Here is a 22315-nt window from a genome sequence, read left to right on the forward strand (position 1 = left end):
TCATGATGTTCCCCATCTCAGGTTATGAGGTCTCAATAAAGGGGAAACACATTTTCCAGATTCTGAGTGTTCAGGAGTAGTCCCCAGGCACCCTTCATCGTGGTATTTTATTTGGGGTGTGTCCTGATGGGAATGGCCATCTCTCCAAAGCTGCGGCTAAGACGGAGGGTGGTCCAGTGTGTAGCCCAAACTTTGAAACCCTCCTTCCTGCTTTATCTTGCCTCCAGCCACAGCACCTGTGTTCAAGCCCTTTGAACAATACTTGGGTGGTTGGCAGTATTGAATCCTCCTACAAAATTACAGCTCCTCTTAATAACTGCTCATCTTCTATTCATATTTATGTTACAGCTTTACCTAGTGGCTGATTACTTTATCTCTTGAGCAAATGAAATTGATTAGGACCAAAATAATATATCAATACCAAGTAGAGGCAGTAGTTCTCATCTTTGCTTCTATTATATGGACCTTTTGGTACCTCCTAATAATACCTGTTGACAAAGACTTGAGCCTAGAAGAGTAATCAAGCCTTAATGCAAAAAGGCAGATTTTATTTTTTATTTTTGCTAAACACAACTCATTTCTCAGGGCATACACAAAGAATTATGATACTTGACAATTAAAGTTACACCTCCTTTCTGATTCTGTCTGCCCTTTAATATATCAATCAAAGAAGTAAAAAGAGAGATCTCTTAAGAGAAAAACCCATCTGACTTAACATATTTAGGGAATCTGGAAAATCTGTCCCTTTCAGTGTTTCCTGGAACAGGCCAGAAGGCATTCCAAGGGAAAGGGTGAACAGGCCCCAGTAAATTGCTTTGAAATTTAAGCCCTTAGGTTTGGCTGTCAAGCTGCTGCGAGGTAAAAATGACTTCATGTTAAAAAATAGTCCATTCTTATCAGTGGTTTCCATGAGTAGCCTTTGTAGTTTTCTCAAACATTTTCATGACAAGGTGAGGTAAGAAGTTGATTCTATTTTTGATTCTGCTTCCTGAATCTTAAATATCTCCTTGTATAAAGGTAATAGAAAGCTTAGTTAGAAAGATACAACACCATCATAATAAGCATCTCTTGACTTTTCTAATGTATGATTCTAATGTATGATTTTATATGATATATGATTTAATTTGTGGAATATTCTTTTTTATTTTTTAAATTCTAGTTTTGTGAGCAATTTTTTAACTTTATAATCTTCACTTTAAAATTGTTCAAAGGAAGAATTAATCTTGAAAGCTACTACTGTAGCAAATTTTTATCTATAATTGAAACAATATCTTGTTCTTTTTTAGTTTAAGTTCTTTTTTAGATAATGTGATTTTTTTTTCCCAGTGTGGCTCTTAACTTTCATTTCATGGAGATCTTTATTCAAATCAAGCAGTATCACAAATTACTTTGACTGCCATATTTAATTTTTAAGTATGTAATAATGAAAAGGTAACTGTTTCTAGGAAAAAAGTAGATAATTGCTCCAAAATACCATCGTAATGCATGCCGAAAAAATGGTAGTGTTGTGTGGACTTTAAGGTCTTGCATTCTTTCCAGAATTGTCTTCAGTTTTTGAAGAAATCCTTAATGTGGAAATTCTTTTTTTCACATTAGATATAATTTCAGTTACTTTATGTTAAATATTTTAATGTTTGGTATCCATTCAAGTTGCTTCCCATGGCTCAATTATATATTAGATGCTTGTTTCAAAGAATTTGCTTGTACTTATGACCTTGAGTACTAATAATTCATGTCTTTAATTAAAGTATTGCCAATTTGTGGTATGAAAACAAAGCTTTCTCAGGTGTTTTTATCATATACCGGCTTTCTTTCACTATTTTGGTGACGAATGAATTACTATTTTTATGGGTTTTGTTAACCAAATAAAGCATATATTAAAAGACAGTCTGACATGTCCAATATATAAAAATAAACTGCATAAATTAACTATGCTGAACCGAGGTTAGGGGAATGAAATTAAAATCTAGAGAAGTAGAGGATGTGACTGCTGAGGATCGGTGAGCACCGCGTGTCTCAGTGGAGAAGAAGATGATGACACCGTAGCCAGAAAAAAAGGGCTCCCCATCCACAAATAGGACTGGAGGGTTTTCAGCATCACAGTGCTAATGGACTGAACTCAAGTCCTTTACACTGGGCCTTTCTTAAAAGTTCTTTGAGACCAAGTCTTGCTAAGTTGCCTGAGCCAGGCTTAACCTTTCTGTCCTGCTGCCTCAACCTTCCAGAGTGCTGACACTACTATCGTGTGCCACCACCCTTGACTCAGTAGAAACCGTTTTCAGTTGCAGAGGTATGCAGTGACAGTTTGCTTGGGTTCATCAGTTGACTTAAGTGTTCCTTTTTGTTGCACAAAATACTACAGAAATATTCTGCAGGAAGGTTTTTTATGTAAGTCCTGTGCCTCTTTGCTAGCATTGAAGCTTTAATTAATTGCAACATTCCCCAAGTTCCAGGCCGTACTTCCATACGGAGGGCTCAGAGGAGCACTGGCAACCCCATTTAGGCACTTAGTTATAAAGCAGGTCACCTTCAAAAGACACAGACTCATTGAGCTAGCTTTGATTTATGTACTGGAATACATACCTTGTATTAATAATACTTTTATAAATAAAAATACTAGCATTTAAGGTGCTAATATTACATGGACTTACTTTATTTCTGGAATTTGAGACCATATTGAATTTTACTAGTAGTATAACCTACATAAATTATTTTTAGTGTGAACACAAACTTAAGTATATGGAAAACATGTTTAAAATATTGAAAGTATTTTCTCTCATTTATAGTTTTTTCACTTCACTCACTGTTTAAACCTAAGAAAATTTTACTGTGTATCAGAATTTTCCTGATTTAAGAACAAGTGTAAATTATTCATGAGGATAATTAATTTGATGTAGAAAATATACAAAGCTGGACACTGAGGACTTCAGAGGCCTGAGAGTGCTACATACTCCTTAGCCATGACTGCCGTGTGCTGGCTGCTTCCAGTCACCGATCACTACTCATAAACAACAAGGGGGAAAGGAATAGTAACTAAAATACTTTGTCTTTAAATCAAGGTGTCAGGTTTATATTTTATCTGTAAAAAATGCAACATGAATATATTTGACATCTACCTCAGCAAACAAATTAATGCTAATTAAAGATTAATGTGTTGTAATTAGCATTAAAAATGCAATTAAATTGTGAGTAAATGGACCAGGAATAGAAAATTGTTAGACGTCTCACTGCCTGGTTTTCATATTCTGCCCTTTGTTTTTGCAGCAAATAGAGGAAGCGGGGCAGCAGGCAGCTCCCAGACTGGAGATGCTCTGGGGAAAGCACTTGCTTCGGTGAGGAAATATTGACTTTGGACTCCATATGCACCATTGTAGCTGGGTGAACTTTAATCAGAAGTGGACATTTGGAATTTTAGAAAATGAATGGCAAATAGCTTTGATTTTTGGAAAATGCTAGCTTTCTTGCATAGCACTCCTTGGAAACTTTGAGGAGAAACCTCCAGGCTATGGCTTGCCTTTTCTTGTTTCTTAGTGTTGCTAGCCACATCTACATATAGATCTGAGGATGCTTTCTGGGACATTTGATTTCTAGATTTTTCTATGCAGATTTCTAATTTTTCTCTAAAGTAATTTGGATATTCATTGACTTGCTAAGATTGACTTTGAAAGGGGCAGTTCTAAAACATCTTGGAAAGGCATTTGAAAATCAAATGATAGTAACTGGGTTTCTTGGGAAATGGTCACATTGTTTAACATCGGAGGGACTCAACTGCTTTGATTGACCCACCTACTGCCAGGAAGGTAGAAATGAATATTTTTCATGTTTCCTAGTGACAAAATAGCTATCCCTTCAAAGCAAAACAGGATCATTTGCAAATATAAGTAGAGATTTGTTTCTTTAAGACTTTCTGTCTTTATTTGCTTTTTCCTTACCGTTGGAGCATAAAATAAGTTCATTTTACATTAACATTGTGTCTTAAGCAAAACTTAATTTAATCAGGGCCTAATCATGCTATGGAATCAAATGCCCTAATTATAGTAAAGTAGGTGGAGCCAAACACCTCAGAAATGATACTATAGTTGGCCTGTAGTTTTTAGAGGAAAGAAAGGAAATTAGGTAGTAGTGTCTCTGTGGCTCGCCCATGGCCACACAGCTAGTGATCCAGAAAGGATTAGTCTGAAGACTGCCAACCTGTTCTTTTCCCATTTCTCTACACCACTCTGTAATTCTTTGGAAAAAATTCATTGTTTTGTTTTGGATTATTGACATTACAGTTGTTACATGTAGTTTGAGATTTGTAAGTTTTAAGTAAGTTGCATTTGTAGTGTTGTAGTTTAAAAATTTTACATTTTATTCCTAATAAATGAGGGGTTTTTTTTTCTCTCCACTGTTTTAAGATCTATTCTCCAGATCACACTAACAACAGCTTTTCATCAAACCCTTCAACTCCTGTTGGCTCTCCCCCTTCTCTTTCAGGTATAGTATTTGAAATCCCATTTCATTATAAAAAACATTTTATGTGAATGATTTCCCTCTTCTACTTGTGCTCTAGTACTTAGACACTCACTGCTTTTCAAACTCTCAAATCATAATGTTTTCATACTTGGAAACAGAAAAAGGTGAGAGAGACAGATTACAATATAACAGGACACTTGCATCCAAAATTATTCTTATGAATTAAATGATCCTTTTAGGGAGCACAGGCATAAGAGAAATTTATTTCATTAAACTCAGCTCTGTAAAAAAGATACCTAACAGCAGCACGATATGTTCCAATAAGACATCTCAGATGAAAAACTCAGTTCATATAGCCAAAAGTATGAACACAGACAACATAGTCATCAAATTTAGGCCATTTAAATGGCTCATTTTCTGCAGACATTTTAGCTTTCCGGATTCCCTGCAAAGTGCATGTCATTGGGATGTTTGGGGAAAACTATAATTTTGTAGATAAATTTAAAGTAATTGCCTGGACTTAAGGGTGTAGTTGCCTTTAAAATATGACAAATTAACATGACCTATCATTTAAAATAGAATAATTGTTTTAAGTTGCAGAATTATGTCTGGAAGTAAATCATTCCACTTTTCGGTGATGCTTTTTATTGCCCTCCTACATAAATACTTCCAGAAAGCCTTGCCTGGAACATGCACCATTCTTCGTGAAGAGTGCAGGTGACTCCCAACAGTGTGTACCTGATTGAAAACTGACTTTACTCTGATTGTTAGTGGAGTCACTTGCGTCTTTGAATCTCACTCTTTGTATGCCCCATATAAGCTGGTTTCCTTGTAGAAAATGGGGTTTTCAGATGATAGACATGGCTTAGAAATGATTTCATGTCATCCTTTTCAAAGCCTGTCTGATAAGGAACCACCACAGAGTTGGAAGAGGGAGGAGGGATAGTTGGATCCTGAAGTGACGTATCCAAGAGATCAGGTCCAAATGTGGAAGAATGGAATTGCTTTTAAGAATGAACAATAATGAAATATTCTCTGTGGCACAAATGGGAAGTGGAGTTTGTTAATTGCTACATTCTGGTGCAACACGGATTTTTAAGCTATAAAAAATGATCTCAAGTGTCAGTGTCCAGAACCAGAAAAGAAATGGGCAACAAGGACTTGAGGCAGGTGAACTCTACATTCCACATTTCAAACAAAACATCTCTAATTTTATCTGTTTTTAACTTGGAAAACTAAAATCTGTAGCTTTAAAGAGTAAAAACAACTAATGTAGTCTAATGCCCCAATTTTAAAGATACAAATACTGAGGCCCATAAAGGGCCTTGACGGCCAGAAAGACTGAGTGTCTTACCAAGGTTACCCCAGTAGTAGTAGCAGAGCCTTGTGGGAAAAGCTAGGACTCACTATTCAGCCACTCCATTTATGAATTATGGCGGGAGAGAAAAATCAGGATATAACCATTCTGAGAAACGTCACAGCCTGAGTAACTTGCTCAAGGTAAAGGGCACAGAAACAAGGCTGGAGATACCACTTTTTGGGTCCTGCTAATGCATCCTGAAAAGTCATGTGTTGGTAAGAAAGAACTCTTAGGAAGATTATAAATAAGGGGACAGATTGCTATTTTCACACTGACAGCTCTGTCCAAATTCCGTCAAGAAAAGTAATTGAACAAAATATTCTATTTTTGTTTAGCATAAAAATACACAGGCATACCCAGAAAAGATGGAAAGAATAGCTTTTAAAAAGTGCTAACAGGATTGGGGCCTGAGATTTCAGTGAGATCATAGCTATTATTTTTTCCCATTTTTGGATTATGTATTTTTCTCTACTCGGTGTATGTTAAATTTAAAATGGGTTTTCATTTTATAGGTTAGACATAGAATATGTATTTTAATAAGAATTGTTCTTGCAGCCAGGAATATAGCTCAGAGGCACAAGCGCCTGCCTGGCAAGCACAAGATCTTAAATGCAATTGCCGGTACAAAAAAAAAAAAAAAAAAAAAAAGCATTCGTTACCTGAAGTTTAGTGAATCATAAAATAATTGTTTTCTTTAGAAAAGTTGCTTCATTTTTAATATTACATGGGGTTTTAAAATTTCAGTTTAGTGGATTACTGCTAACTAATCTCATCCCTGTGAAAAGTTCCTAGAGGATCACTAGTATTGTAGCATGCCCAAGGCTCTTGGTTAAATCCGTATCACTATACACACAAATACACACACACATACACACACACACACACACACACACACACACACACACACACGAATGATTCTAAACATATATCTCACTTCCTAGATTATTTTTCAGACACGTGGCTCTTTTCCATTAATGAGCAAATTTTGTTGAATATAAACTGTTCTTGCATAAAAGTCTTAACCAACTCCCTCTCGTGCTCTCAAAAGCACCTCGACAAGATAGTGACAGATTTTTCTCCACCAGGGGCTTTTCTAGCTGAATTCCCACTCAATTAAATTGTTTCCTTTTAGTGAGCAGCTGGAGGGAATTGTAAAATATGCAGTCATATTTATATTTCAAACAATTTATTTGCCCTAAAATTTTGATCTGAGAAGTTTACATATGTTTACCTTAATGTTTAAGTGAAAATCAGCATTACTGTTTACAAAGTGACTCTTTTAAATGTAATGTTGAATTTAAGTTGATAGAGTCCTAACTGTAATTCTCATTTTAATGTCAGCAGGCACAGCTGTTTGGTCAAGAAACGGAGGACAGGCCTCATCTTCTCCCAACTACGAAGGACCCTTACACTCCTTGGTATGTCTCATGTTGCTGATTCCAGCCATTTTCAGATCACATTTTTCCTATTTGGTCTGCTTGACTATAGTATTCCTGCTTTTGCTCGTCTTTGTAACTTTAAGTCCTTGTGAACACATCAGCTTGGCTGGAACCCAAGATAATAGGCTCTGCTTGTTCTTATGTGTCCACGGTGACCCCAGTACTACCACAGGGGAAGATCCAGGGCTTTAAATTCTAACACCACATAGAAGACTGAAAATCTCAGAATGGTAATGCTTCCCTCCCCAGCAAATTTTGGGAGAGATCCTTGTGGATGATTAAGTGCTGAAGCTCTGGCACAGCTGCGTAGCCAGAATGGTAGAATCTTTGCTTTGCTATATTGCCACTTGGCTTTCCAGAATAAGAAGTTTCTGGTTTTCTGTTTAACCTGCAAGTAAGAGGCCTAGCCACTGTTTATTTCCTCATTCACTCCTAGGCATCCAGTAATGTGATTAATAGTAAAGAAGTGCCTATTCTTTCAGGAGGAAATAACGGAACATTTCCATAGGCATAATTTGAATTATAAATACTCATGATGATTCACTGTCTGACACTTTAGTCTTCCTCAGCTTGTGGTGGATGGGGCTGGAATTACATAGGAAACAACCCTGATCCAGGCAGTTTTCAGGCTGCACACAAGTCAGATGGGGAAGGGTGGCAATGAGGGGGGAGCCAGGTAGTCCTTCAGAAGGGCTGTGTTTTCCTCTCTCCATCCAAACTTGAGGTCAGGATACAGGAAGGAATAGGTTTGTCTGTCTAATTAATGCTGTCTTGCAGGATTTACCATTTCCTTTCTTTCCTTTTATCTTGCTCTTTAAGGAAAATCTAAAAATGAAAGTACAGAGGTGGATTGTGTTCTTTCCCACTGGGTGTGAATCATCTTGCTAAGCGTTTTAACCAATAAAGACAACTGCTTAGAGAGGCAATGTATACATGACCCAGTCCATTAATCTGCAAGCTGCATCTAAATAGTGCATAGTTGTTTCAAATGTGTATCTTTATCCGTCATTTTCCGGGGTTCATTCATCCAAAAACCAGACTTTGTCCCACTACAGAGCTGTAAAAGCTGTTTTGGAATTGTGGATTACAGCTTTGCTTCTTTATGGAGTCTGAACGCTCAAGAGGGTATTCATAAACACAAACTCCTCTCTCCTCTAGGAATCTGTGAGCCAGGAGATTTTCTAGACACATGTGTGGTTTCTCTTCATGCTTACAGTTACATGTAGAAGTATGTATTATCATTCCCATTTTTAAAAATTAACTGTAGACATAAAGAAGTGTAGTAACTTTTCCCAGGTCAAATAAGTAGCAGAACTAACAATCCGGGGGAGGTTGTTTTAACTCTGAAGCCCACCAAATCAAAATGCTTTGTAACATAGACTAACTCTATTAGACACACATTCTTCCCTGTCGGTATAGAATAATTAGAAATTGTTTTTCTCATGCAGTAGAGCTGGTACATCTGTTTGTACAGCACATTACAAATCAAAGTAGATTGTGGCGCAGTGGAGTACAAAGCAGCACTAGATTTAAATAAAACAAACCTGATTTTACCATTTCCTGGCAGTGTAACACAGTAATTAATTCACGTTACTTCTTTGAGCCTCATTTTTACATCTGTGTGGAAGGGATATTAATGTCTTCCCTGCCTGCTGCACACGTGTGGAATGAGGATCCATGAGATCATATAAACTGTACACTGGAGAGTCATACTTGATATCTTTATTGATCACAGTAAAACAAATGAATACCTATCGGTGTGTTCTTTCTCCTCAGTGAAAATGATCACCGCGGCCTTATCAAGTTGAGAAAAAGTTAGATCCTAATGTCTAGGATAGGAAAAAGCCAGTTGGCTTTTGATTGCATAGAATAGTGAATTTAGTACTATAATAGGGGCTGTGAAATCAATTAAGATGTGCCTTGGTGAGCATCTGATTGAAGTCTTACTCAGTCGTAAAGTTTCGTATCATTTTGGTGGACAGAATTTTTGTGATTTTTTTTTCCTGCAAAAATTTTGAGACCCTGATTCACACACACACACACACACACACACACACACACACACACACAGCCCTCACACACCCTGCTCACACATACACTCATGTGAGCTGGTATTGATGCTAAAGCACAAGAAATCAAAATCTATATGCTTTTACGTATATGTGACTTGAAAAAGATAATTTAATTGGGAAACCATAAAGAGATCATGGTCCCACTTTTTCCTTTTGTGAACTTTTAACCAGTGCCTTCCAAAACGTTCCTAAAACTCTGTGAATGTTCTTCTTTTCAAAAATAAATCTGAATTCTTCTTTGAGCTAATATAGTCCAGTATAGAATATGTATATAATATGTCCCGGAAGAATTATTGCATTTGCTTTGTTCTTGAAAAATGCCCCTATAATTTAACGTTTTTCATCAGTTTCCTAAGAAGGACATTATTTATATTATTCTTCTAAGGAAATAAACTTTATTGGAAACATATTCAGAAAGTGTGGTTTGTGTCAACTCAAGTTTTCCTTATGTAACTCACATATGCATTTCAAACTAAATCAAATTTTGTATCATTTATTAACCAATAGCAAAGCCGAATTGAAGATCGTTTGGAAAGACTGGATGATGCAATTCACGTTCTCCGGAATCATGCGGTGGGCCCGTCCACAGCCGTGCCTGGTGGGCACGGAGACATGCATGGGATCATCGGACCCTCTCATAATGGAGCGATGGGTGGCCTGGGCTCAGGGTATGGAACCGGTCTTCTTTCAGCCAACAGACATTCACTCATGGTAAGTGATAAACTTTGTAGACTCTGTTGTATAGAATTGGGGTTTCAGGTATCATTTGTCAGTAAATAGTACTGTTGCTTGTTTTGTTAAACAAGATTTGCCAGCTATAGAAAGAAAAGAAAGCTTCATACCATGAAGCATTTCAGTCAACTACTGGTCCGCTTTGTGTTTCCATAAATTTGCTTATTCTGAACGTTTCACATAATTAGAGTCACATAATTTGTGTTATTCTTTTGTAAAGACATTTTAAAATGCTGAAGATTAAATGCAGAACCTTCACACTGAATACATCCCCAGCTATTTTAATTTTTAAAATTTTGAAACAGAGTCTCACTAGGTTGCCCAAACTGGGCTTGAACTTGTACACTTCACTTACTGAATTGACCTCCCCAAGTGCTGGGATTTTTCACAGTTTGGGTATGTTTTAACACATATTAGAGCTTCATGTTCATTGCCAAATAATATTCCATTCTGTGTTTTAGAATATGTTACCCATTTTTAGGTGGTGAATATGTGCATTATTTCCACTCTTTGGCTACTACGTGTGATGCTCTGTGACCTTTCATGTGTAAATTTTTATGTGGACACATTTCTATTCATTTAAGTGTCTATGTAGGAGTGAAATGCTTGATCATTACTGATATTTTAAATTGCTTATCTTGGTGACTTTGATCAGTGGACACAACATAAATTCATGTTATATTGCTGATTTTCAAATACGGATTTTTAAATGAAATCAAAATGATGACTTTCAACCCTGCATATGGGAGTTAGAAATAAATGGCAATTTGCTTGTGCACATTCCTGTTATGAGGCTGTATAATTCAATGTACAGAGTAGTTTTGCTGATATATCTGAAGAGTCTATCTAGATAATCTTTAAGCAGATTTGTCTTCATGATAATTGGAATTTCTCTGTTGCGCACTGCTTTTGAAAGCACCTTTTTATGGATGATTGCAGAGATTGAAAGAATCTTTTTTAAACAAAATATAAAATGGTGATAATTAATGAAGTAGTCAAATGAATCAAGAATTTAACTTGCTTAGTCATTCTGTGTGATACAGCTACTTATGAACTCATCCCTAGTCAAAAAACACCTTTGTATACTGTTTTGTTCTTATTGGGTTCATTTTACAAATTGTTTGGATGAACGTCTCTTTTCCAGTATCATTATAGAATGCCTTGTTTACAGATTGGTCTTAAAGGAGCTGTAAAATAAGTACAAATTATTATGAGCGCCTTCAAGTTGTTGTTCCATAGTATTCTTTTGTCTTTTCCTTAGTCTTAGTTTCTCTTAATAAAAGACCAAGATTTAGATTACTATCTTGAGCAGTACGATATTGAAACCTGCAACCAATTTGAAACCCAAAATACAAGCTTATAAATAGAAGCAATGAACTCACTTCTAAACTGTGGAAAGATACTTCCGAATGCCAGAGTGAATTTTTTTTTTCTTTGTTTTACTTTGACCTCTACCCTAAAAATTCATCACTGAGTAAAAAGTGTTTGTCTGTTCAAGGCAGTTGCTAAGAGTTCACAAAAAGAAAGTCTAGATTTAATTTAACTTGGCCTCAGGTAATGTGTTAAATACACTTGGGAAGCATATAATATGGGATTTTCATTTGTACAGCTCTTTTTTTCTAACTACAATGTTTAAACAATACTGCTTTTAATTAAGAAATCTGGCTTTATTAAAAGCCAGATCTGTGACTTATAACCATTTCTGTATATCTGCTCTCAATCAAGAGAAAAATAGTTTAATTTCTGTAGTTGCGTTTGTTTTGCATATGTTAACCGGATGCAGCGTGCACCCGGGGCATTACTTCAGAGACTGTCTTTTCCATAAATATGTAAAGTTTGTTCTTAAATACCAGATGTAGGTTAAGTAGTTCTTTACCATATTAAACTATACATAGATGCTTTCTGGAACTATTTGACCTTTGAGTTGCCTCCTCTTTGAGTCTGATTAAGAGATGGGATGGGAAGGAAAATCTTAGTCTTGTTTATGGAGCTTGAAAATTGAACTGACCCCAGTAGAGAGGAAGGGGAGGAAATACAACAGAACAATTTTTAAAAGGGAAATAATTGGCCAGTATTATATAAACACCTCTTTGGTTTGATTTTGGAAGAGAAATTTAAAAAAAAATACATAGTCACAATAAGTCTGATGAAAGAAAACTCTTACTTACTCCTGAAGACTTTTAATATTCAATTAAAGACAACTGTGGAGCCCACCAGAGCATGGTGTAACTGCAGAGATGGGCCTGTCACTGTCCTGCTGCCCTCTGAACCAAGCACGATTCTGGTCTTTCTTCTTGAAAACTATTCCACATGTCTACAGAATCTCAGCTTCTCAGCCTGAAATATTAGTGGATGCGACAGAGATTCGATTGGCTATTTTTCCTTAGGCAGACTTACAAATTTTAAAACAAAATATAAGAACAAAGCAATAGTTCTTTAGTTTAGTCAATGTAAAGTTAGCCTTTGACCATTTGATACATTCCACAATAAAAAAGGAAATGTAAGGAGAAGCAAAAGCTAAGAAGAAAAGAAAAAGACCCACCCCTTTCCTCCCAACAACAAAAAAAAAAACTCAAGGAGGAGACTGGTAATGTTTTCCACATTTGAATTTTAATACATGAAACAGGCTATAAAACTTTGGCCAGCTGCAGTAAATAAAGTAGCCGTGGGAGGTATGCACCGGAAACAGGGCTGAAAGCTCTGGCAGAGGCCGCTCCCGACTGCACACCTTCCTTTGTTGTTCTGAGCTGGGAGCTCGGGCAGGAACTGGAGACTCATCCCAGGACTGGTTTTGTTTTAAGCAAATCTCCTTCCCAACTCTGCTTAATAATTCCTTCTGATTAAAGAATAGACAGCTTTGAATCCTCTTGACCTCCGTACTCCTCTCATTTCCTCCCTCGGAAAATCAAACCAAAATGGCTTGATAACTTGGAAGATGATGTAAGCATTTCTTTCTGTAGCAGCTTGAATTCGTGGTAGGGAAAAACTATGGTTCTGCCTCAGCTGTTACGTTATCTCATTTAATTGCTAACATATTGCACTTAGCTTTTGATTCACAAAATGTTTTCCTTGGAGTTTCGAAGTAAGTCTTCAGTGATTTACTAAGTATTAATATAATGAAAGAGCTTTTTTTTCATAGCAGCATGGCTCATAACACCACGGTGATCCTGGTCTATGTGGGAGCTTTCCAGGTGAACTTTTTAGACTGTGCTTTTTTTCCTCCTCAGAAACATTCTCTGGCTTTCCATTATCTATAAGATAAAGACCATTCCTTAGGATAGAATTTAAACCCACATAATGATTTACCAAAAGCCTATATTTAGCTATTCTAATACACAGAAAGTTTTCCAGCAAGACCAATCTGCATATTACCAGAATTGCCCGGTAATTCTTACTAGGTGCTTGCATCTAGCCTTGCCTGCCCTATCCACTTCTCTCTGTCCATCTCCTTCCCACCCATTCTTACAATTCTGACTCACGTTCTCTTCTAGGAAGCTCTCTCTGCCTGTGGTGGTCATGTTCTACTCCACTCTTGTAGCCCTATGAGTCATACCATTTCTAGATATTTGTCTCTCCAGCTCTTGTAGCTAGGCCTCCTTAGTTGCCTTCCTGACTGTTGAAAATTCCATGAGTACCACTTACTGCGTTTTGTCTCCATCTAAGTAAATAGATAATTACAAAGAAAGGAGAGAGGCTAACATTCTCCAGATGCCTGAGGGGTTGCCAGCCATTCTGGTAGGTGCTCCTTTTACAGCGTCCCAGCCAGTCTTGCAGGGAGGGTGACCCTGGTGGCACTGAGCTGCTAGAGAAGGCAGTCTTGGCAGGTGGTAGCAGTTAGACTCAAGCCCTGTAACTATATTCAAGCCAGATAAACTGACTCCAAATTACACACTCCTTTTTACTACTGTGAGTACTTGCCAGAGATTATAAGTACACCTTTCAAGAACTAATTTGAGGTGCTAGCAGCTTGTTATTTCCAAATCTTGATACACATTGGGTAGCAGAAGAAGTTCTTAGGTACTTTATGGCCAGGTTCCCAAAGCAGCTCTCTTCTTGCTGTGGGGTACTGTGTGTGCTCAGTGTGAAATTCATACCATTGAAACACTACTAAGAAGCATGACCATGTTGAGTGGTCGAGAGTTCTGTGCTTTTCCTTTAACATCCTTCAAGTGCCAAATTTTAAGTTATTTTTGTTACTATAACCACCTACTTTTCTAACAGAATCAAAGCATAAATCTCAGAATACGGAAGAACAAGGAATTAACTGAGATGTCACTAATCTAGTTAACAACTTTTTCCAAATATGATCACCTCTGGACCTAAGATACGTCCATGCCTAATCCTGTTATTAAATCATTAGATTTCTTATAAATTATTGAAATAACTGTTTTCCTAATATAATTCTATTTTTCATTTGTATCCACATCCAATGGGATGTGAAAGAACCTTTGCAAATGGCCTAACCTCTTTTTTCATTTTTTAAAGTGAATGAGAACAAGGCCCCCATCAAATATGTTTTCAAATGACTGTGTAAGTGCTGCTGGTCACCTAGCAGTGGAACCAGCAGTGGAGGGATTGTCGAGTTAAAAATGTTATGTATTATTAATCTTTAATATTAGTGTGGTTTCCAGTTCATTTTTTGTTTCAATTCCACTTACTCATTTCAAAATCATGTAGCAATGGTTGTAAGTGTTAAACCCATGCTAAGACCTGGTCTCTGTTCTCAGAGTTCATAGACTAGTCAGAATGCACTAGAATACTTAAACAAATTACTTCCTACCTAGTCAACTAGTCTTAAGAGCAGGGTCTCTTAACCAAGGAGGGATAGATGATATGGTCACCTGGTCCGGGAGCAGTAATGACTTTTTCAGGGAAACTGTAATTAACTTAGGGTTGTCCACCACAGCATCTCCAAGGCGTCTCGAGGCCTCAGAAGGGCTTTGTAGAAGGCAGTTTCTCTCTTTTCAATTCAATTTTTAATTTTAGTTAAATAGAATTTATCCAAAGGACAAGTATGCAGGGTAGGGGGAGGTGTTTGACTCACCAGATGCACAATTGAGTTCTGACCACTGGATTTTAGATACCGAACCAGCCCAAGGCTGGGCATAATCCTTGTCTTGTGGCTGGTGACTGAGACTTGGAAAGGAGAAGTGACCCAACCATGAGCTCTTGCTAGTTACTGAGCCAGCTAGGATTAGAAACAATACACTTTCTTTGTACTGTGTCCCGCACTACCATAACAGACTTCCTCTCTAACCCAAAAGTGACTGATAGCAAACATTGTTGTTACTCCGGCTTAACTAGTAAAGCCTTAGAAATCTCCCTAGTTGCCCCTGGACTCCTGTTCACCTCTTCCAATAGTGCTTAGCCACAACAAGGTGTCCTGGGTGATGTCCTGAGTGACTTCTCCTAGAAGGTCACCCTGGGAACAGCAGGAGCCAGGACATCTCTTTCTGTGTGGATCAAAGGCATCATTATCTTCAGTGGGCTTCTCTGAGTTTTTCACAGATTTTGAGCCTGTAAAATTCCTTGTACAGTGTATTTGAATGCCATAGACTCTCAGGACCCTTAGAAGTCATCTCTATCTAAGACACCCTACAATTAACTGCCAAGAGTTCAACCAATCTCTGTCAGCCTCCTTCCTGAGCTCCACATGCCCACAAAGCCCATATTCATCATGTTCCTGAACATTCTCCTGGGTCCAGCCCAAATTAGCTTCTTTGGGCACTCTGTATTTTTCTGTCTTTTAGAGGTGCCCTCATGTCCAACCTAACAAACACTTGAGAAAATTTCATTTATTTGAAGAAAGTCTATTCAGTGGGTTTTTGTTGTTGTTGTTATTGTTGACTTTGTTTCTCCTAATTTTAGTATCTGTACTGCCAAAGCAAGCACAATTTTGTTTCTTTAAGCATTCACATCTGCAAATATTTAACCTAAAAGAATTTGGGGGCAAGGCTCCCTGTCATGAACAGTATGATTTTTCTGTTGCACTGATTGTACAAGGGTGGGCATACCACCTCACCCATCCTACACATGATGCCTATATCAAGCCCATCCAACAAAATACTGTCTTTTTATTGTGATGCCTTCATCATCCTCCTGATATGTGTTAAAGTTCTAATCCGTTGAATTCCATAATCCACTTTTCTCCCACCTATCCCTGTTCATTTTATGTTGTATCTGCACGATATTTTAAATAACCCCTTTGATTTTCACTTTATGGTCTTCTGTCTGTCTCCAACCCACTTTAATCCTCGTGCAGGAATCTCCTCTCCCAGCTCTGTTGTTGGCAAATATGATGAGTACCATTAAAACCACCAATAAAAATGTTGCCCAGGGGAAAATACAGACTGAAAAGACTTGACGCTCAGAACGTAGTCTTTCTCTGTCACCTATGTGATCTGCTGCTTTTGGAGTTTAATGTCTTGACCAGTTCTTTCTCCCTAATGTCAGTGTCATACAGTTCACGTTTTTTCAAGTCATTCACAGGAGACTAGGTGTTGCACACTTCCATGAATGAAGGCATAGGTCTGTGCAGAAAGACTTCTCTTGAGGAAACCAAATTGAGTTTGAGAGGTCACTGCTTCTATTCCACAGCACTTCAAAATTATCTTCTGAGCAACCTATTACGGGATGTCACCAAGGTCTTAACCACCAACATCACCTCTCAATAGCTATTATTTTATTTGAGGTTTCTTTTATTTAGGATGATACTTGCCTATCTGTGGTGTGTGCTGCCCTAATCTCTCCTCAGTTATCAGATACTCTGAAGGCAGATTAGCAACCTCAACTGAAAGTTTTTATCTTTATCAACATTGTACTGTATTTTAAGAAAACTTTCTAAAACACAGGAAAGGAGACTTAGCAAAATTCTGTTAACCCTAATTATTTCAATGCTACCTTTAAAATCCTTGAGCCCACACTATAATGATACTTTGCATTGATTTTTTTTTTTTTTAAAGCCAAAAGGTTTTGAGTATCAGTAGCAATCAGAGTGTTTCACTTCAGTTTAGCTGCCCCTAAGAGGAATGGTTAGGGTACCCAGCCTCTCAAGATATATGCAGTTCCCTTTCTTTTCCCTCCATACCTATTTTATTCAAATTCAGGTGTTATGACATAGAAACATTTGGTTTGTCTATGCTGCCTATCTAAACCAAAATCCTACTGCTGTCATCTGTGCTCCGAGGATGTGTAACAAATCCTCATTCTGTAATTTCTTTTTCCCTCAGAGTATGTGTTTAGCATCCTGTGGTTGTGAGCTTTACATAAATAATATTTTTAAACATGTCTTCACCTGTAACCTCCTCATATTTTTACATGGTTTTCTTCTTAAATAAGGAAGAAGCAGAGAGAGAACTTTAGTAGCCCAGTCAGCATCATTGTATTGAACTTTTATTAGCTGCAAGGATACAGTACTAAATCACCCTTAATTTGGAATAGGCACAAACTTTGCATTGTAAAAAATGTCGCATTATCCTTGTTTTTTGCAGAATGCAGATTTTTCTTGAGGGAAAAGCATACACTGTAAACTTTAGAATACACACATACAGTCATTGACTCTGTTTCTGCTTTCTTTGGACATCATTGGGAATGTTCCAAGGTGCAGGAGAAAGGTTCTGATCTCACAGGTTTCCACCCTGGTAGGCTGTTGATTCAAGTACACATCTTAAGTTTCGCACCAGGTAGGATTAGAAAGGAACCTAACAAGTGCTTGAGACAGCTAGGGAATGCTTCTTGCAGGTGTCACTGATCTCAAGTTAGAGTCTGCGTAGAATTTCAGCAGTCAGAGGCAGGATTGAAAAGTCATTGGTGTGCCACCAATTAAGACATCAATTTTTAAAAAGAAGGAGTAGGAATGAAAGGTTCTTCTATCTGCCCAAAAAACAAAAGTGAGGAAATTGCCTGATAATGTAGCTCTTTACAGCTGGCAGCCACGGTTGCGGAAAGCCCCTCCTCCACAGCAGGGCAGCTCCAACAATTGGCTGGAACATTTCACATGAGAGTCCACAGGAAGAGCAAGTTTTCATGTGTATTTTTTACATCCAAATTAAATTAACTCATGGAATTTTCCGCCCTTAGGAATTAAAGTAGCAGCTCATGAAGTAATTCAGTTATGTCATTCATACCAAAACAGAAAATACTGGTGAAACTTGGCACTGTTTGAAAAGCCAAGCTCAGGCCTAGGCCATTTTATATCTTTGCAAATTCTGTGGCCGTTGTGTTATTTTAAGTTTTATTGTAGCTGTAAATTTTCAAATCAAAAGGATCTTAGTTGCTTAGAAAACAGAAGTATAAAATGGGTTCACAAGAAGAAGTGGGTTCAGGCGGTACAGCTCCCAGAGTAGAAACCGAGAGGCAGGCAGTATTTACTGTACCCCAAGAGTTCTACCTAATTGGTGGACATTCACAGTTATACATAATTATCATTTTGTCTGTATCCATAAATCATTTGAGAACTGCAAATTTCAGTTTAACCAAAAAAATCGGTCCAATTTAGTAACATCACATCTTTGGAGAAGCGTTGCCCTGATACAATAGCCACATGCAGTTAAAAGCAGTTAATACGGCATATTGTCCAAAAAATCCCTGCGTGGAGCATCTACATCCTAATTCCACATCTTCCTACCCGCTTGCTTCCACACACGGATAGGGCTCGTTCAGAGCTGCAAGTGTGTGAAAGTTATTGGAGAATGGTAGTCTCTGGGTAATGTTTCTGTAAGCTGCCCAATCCCCCCCCACCCCCCAAAGTCTAGATGGGAAACAGCTGGCTTTTGTTTAAAAAGCTGCTTTGCGAAATGTCTGAATCTTGAGATATAGAACTGAGGTCACCATTAAAGCAGGTGCTCGGGAACAAGTGGGAAGACGCAAGGGGCCTCCTGGCAGGGTGGTGTTCTGCGGGGGGCTTCCTATTAGAGGAAAAAGTGTTGAGTTTGCTCCTTTATTTAGGACACAAACAGATCTAAGTAAAGTAATCGTATTAGCAATATATTAAAAATTGAGTATCTCTGATCATAGCCAGTGCTTGAGTGACTAATTAGCTCGGTGTGAAATAAATCAAAATGGTCATTTTCCCCAAAGAGCTTTGTGTATAAGGCCCAAAGGCTCTGCCCTCCCTTAGAGATTATAAATGCTTGAATTTCCTCTTTAAACACACCACTTGTAAAAGAAGTTCTCTTTCCAGTAAGTAGTACATTTACTGACTGGGACTTTAGAGTTTCGGGGTACAGTCTAAGGAGAAAAAAACCCTGACTTGGCACGCACAGACCGAAGCAGTTTTGAAAAACATGAGGAATCACTAAAGTCCAGGGCATGTCAGGTATCCACCAGTCTTAAGATGAAAGGAAATAAGCCTCCTCCCCTGGGAGCGGGAAGTTATTAGCAGCTGTTTATGCAGTTGGGAATAGAGATTAACATTGTAAATTTTTTTTTTAAGAACTAGAAGAAAATTTGTTTGGGAAGTTGGCTCTTCATATCAAGTCGCTCTACACTGCCAAAAAAAACTTCCTTTTTTAAGAACACATGTATTAGAGTTGAGCAATGTTATGATTCTCTGAGAAACTCTGGATTACCAAAAAGTCTCTCCATTAAACAGAACAGAAAGGGACAGAGAAATGGATGGCCATTTGCCATGGACACACTCTGCAGTGGTCTTCAGGGCAGGGGAGCTGGCTGTTCAGTCTGTTACTGCTCTTCAGCTCTAATGGGACATTCTGCTCCCACCTTTCATGCTGCTCCCTCCCCAACTGGATCTTTGCCACGCTAGGGCATACACAAATGGATTTCGCACATGCCTGCTCCTTGCATATGACTTTTCTGAGCTACTAGGGAAACTGATTAGTACCTTGTGATACTTTGTCTCACAAAAAAGAATTGCATTGGGTATTGGTATTTTTCCCCTGATTCAATGGTACTCTTAATGTCATTTTCTTTTATTAAATCCTTTCTTTTGCTTTTGATCTTATTTATAGCCAAGCCACTGGTCATGTGGAAACTATTATTGTATAGCTGGGGGATGAAAGACTTCATTGCAGTTAAATAAGAGGGAATCATTTGGGCCAATAATGCAGTATACAGTGAGGTAACATTTGTGTCCAAAATGCCCTGTGTTCTTCACTTTACAGCAAAGTCATTGAGGTTTATAAAGGCCTTTACAAAAATCTGCTTTTTGTCAGAGATATATAGACTGACAGTACAAAAATACGTTAACACAACTGCTAACCTCTTGATACACACACTATCTAAATTATGCCATTTATTAAAGTAAAAACAGAATTTATAGTTAGTGTTATTCAGTATTAAGTATCAGTTTTTTAAAACTATGTTTAGATAGTATCAAAATTCTACGCACCCTTCAATATCTATCTAAAATTTTCCTAAAAGATCCTGATCTTCCCAAAGAGATAGAATTTTATCCTTTAAAACCCTATGTGGCCTCATAGTCTTTTATAACATTTATCTTATTTTGCTTTGTCATAATTATATTGCCCCACCATTAAAATATAAGTGCCTGAAAAGTAATAGGTCTATTATTATTTTTCCCTGAAAATTTCTTAGTGCATTACCCAGAGAGACATTCAAAAGGCATTTGTTGAATGAGATGGAATGCTTATTATTTGATAGAGACATGCTAAATGTGTATTTCATAATATCAAAGGTTTTAGATTTCAGACACAGTCTCACAGATAGCTGCCATGTGTGTCATTGCTATTTAGGAAACATCTCTTTGCACATTGTAATATGACAGTGTTGTACAGTGACCTATACCCCAGGCCTTACCCTTGGGATATTCACAACCCCCGGCAGGACCAGGCCTTATGAATAAACAGCGAAACAAAATCACTGACGTTTCTACCTAGTTCTGTTGAATGTTGCCGCTGAAGATGTTCTAAAATGAGTAGCCAAAGAAGAGCCCTATCCGGGCTCAGCAAAGCAATGAGGAAATGCAGATTCCTGGGAATCAGTACAATTTTGAAGGGGTTAGAAATAGAGGAATCTTTAGAACTAAAAAAAAAGAAGCCATTGGTGATTCATGAAACGAAACTCATCCAGCGCCCAGCCAGGGCTAGGTGGAGATGAGCCCAACACGAGGAGCCATGAGTAGGTTATTGGACTCAGAGCAAGCAGTTTTAAAGATCTGGGAACTGGAATGACCCATGGGCATCCAGGTGAAGACTACAGCAACCCAAGAAAATTACAAGACATGGGAACAGTGATTACCTGTGCTAGAACCTTACAGTTAGGAGGAATCAAGTGATGGCTAGAGAGGGCAGCCTTCCAAAGATGTGAGGATTTAGAAGGAGACTGGGGAGACCTGTTTCTTCACTTTAGGCCAGCTTCTTCAAACTTATGCTTCCTTTCCAAATATTTTTCAAAAATATATGTGATTCGATATTAAGAAAAGCATTTAAACGTAGAAGCCAAGGGTCATGGTAAGATGGTAGTGCAGAAGGGTCTGTGTTGGCTAGCTGCGGTTTTGTGCGCGGGTGTCAGATGTAGGATAGATAGGTCACTCAGAGGAGTGTGGTACACTTCCAGGATCCTAGACCGCAGGTACATGTCAAGTATTTATGTGACTTTGCCTTTGGTCTAAAAGCGTTATTTATTGGTACAGCAGTTGCAAGACTTCGCCATAACCTCTGTGCGAGATGAGGTGGGTTCACTGGGGATGGATTAATTTTAGCTCCATAGAGCCTATTTTCTGGTCTGCCACCTGGAGCTGGGATAGGATAGAATGGTCTCTGTCAACCTGCCTCACAGTCCTTGCTTTGGGCACTGCAGTTTCCATTGTAGGAAAATAATAAAAGAATCGGGGGCCAAGGGCCTGGTGGAAACAAGAAAGAGAAATGAAACACTTTTAGTAGATGGAACGTATGCGCTAGAGAAAAAAAGATGAACTGAATTCAGCTTATCCCATTTGCATTTCTCAAACCATACCATTTAACCATTCTTTTACAGCCATGTTGGTGGACAGTCCAGGGGAGTTTCGACCCAGCTGATCATGTGACAGTTAAAAATTGCCAAGGTCAAGATCATTTAGATCAGATTTAAATCCTCTGGAAAATTATTTTATTATCAGGGAATATGCATTAAATAAATCTCTAAGAGCGGCACAATAGAGAATTACCTTAAATTTCAGACCGAGTATAAACGAAACTGTGAGATGTCCAGAAAAAAGCTAGGTCTTCTAATGACAGTTACGAAATTTTTCCTAATAAACGTTTTAAGGATCAAATCAAAATCCCAACAAAAGAATTAAA

At 37.9% G+C, this 22315-nt stretch overlaps 1 protein-coding gene across 19 annotated transcripts in view; it reads left to right on the plus strand.

Moving 5' to 3' along the window:
- Tcf4 (transcription factor 4) overlaps window positions 1-22315 on the plus strand; it is a 331213-nt gene that overhangs the window by 292100 nt on the left and 16798 nt on the right. For all 19 annotated transcript variants that reach the window (XM_063231576.1, XM_063231579.1, XM_063231575.1 and 16 more), the window contains 4 exons: window positions 3265-3332; window positions 4398-4476; window positions 7157-7233; window positions 9834-10037. In XM_063231576.1, the coding sequence (XP_063087646.1) occupies window positions 3265-3332; window positions 4398-4476; window positions 7157-7233; window positions 9834-10037 (428 nt within the window). The remainder of the gene's footprint in view (window positions 1-3264; window positions 3333-4397; window positions 4477-7156; window positions 7234-9833; window positions 10038-22315) is intronic.

The sequence above is a fragment of the Cavia porcellus genome, unplaced genomic scaffold, assembly GCF_034190915.1.
Source record: "Cavia porcellus strain 051 isolate PalLab524CR breed Dunkin Hartley unplaced genomic scaffold, mCavPor4.1 scaffold_20, whole genome shotgun sequence".
In the NCBI taxonomy this organism is placed as follows: domain Eukaryota; kingdom Metazoa; phylum Chordata; class Mammalia; order Rodentia; family Caviidae; genus Cavia; species Cavia porcellus.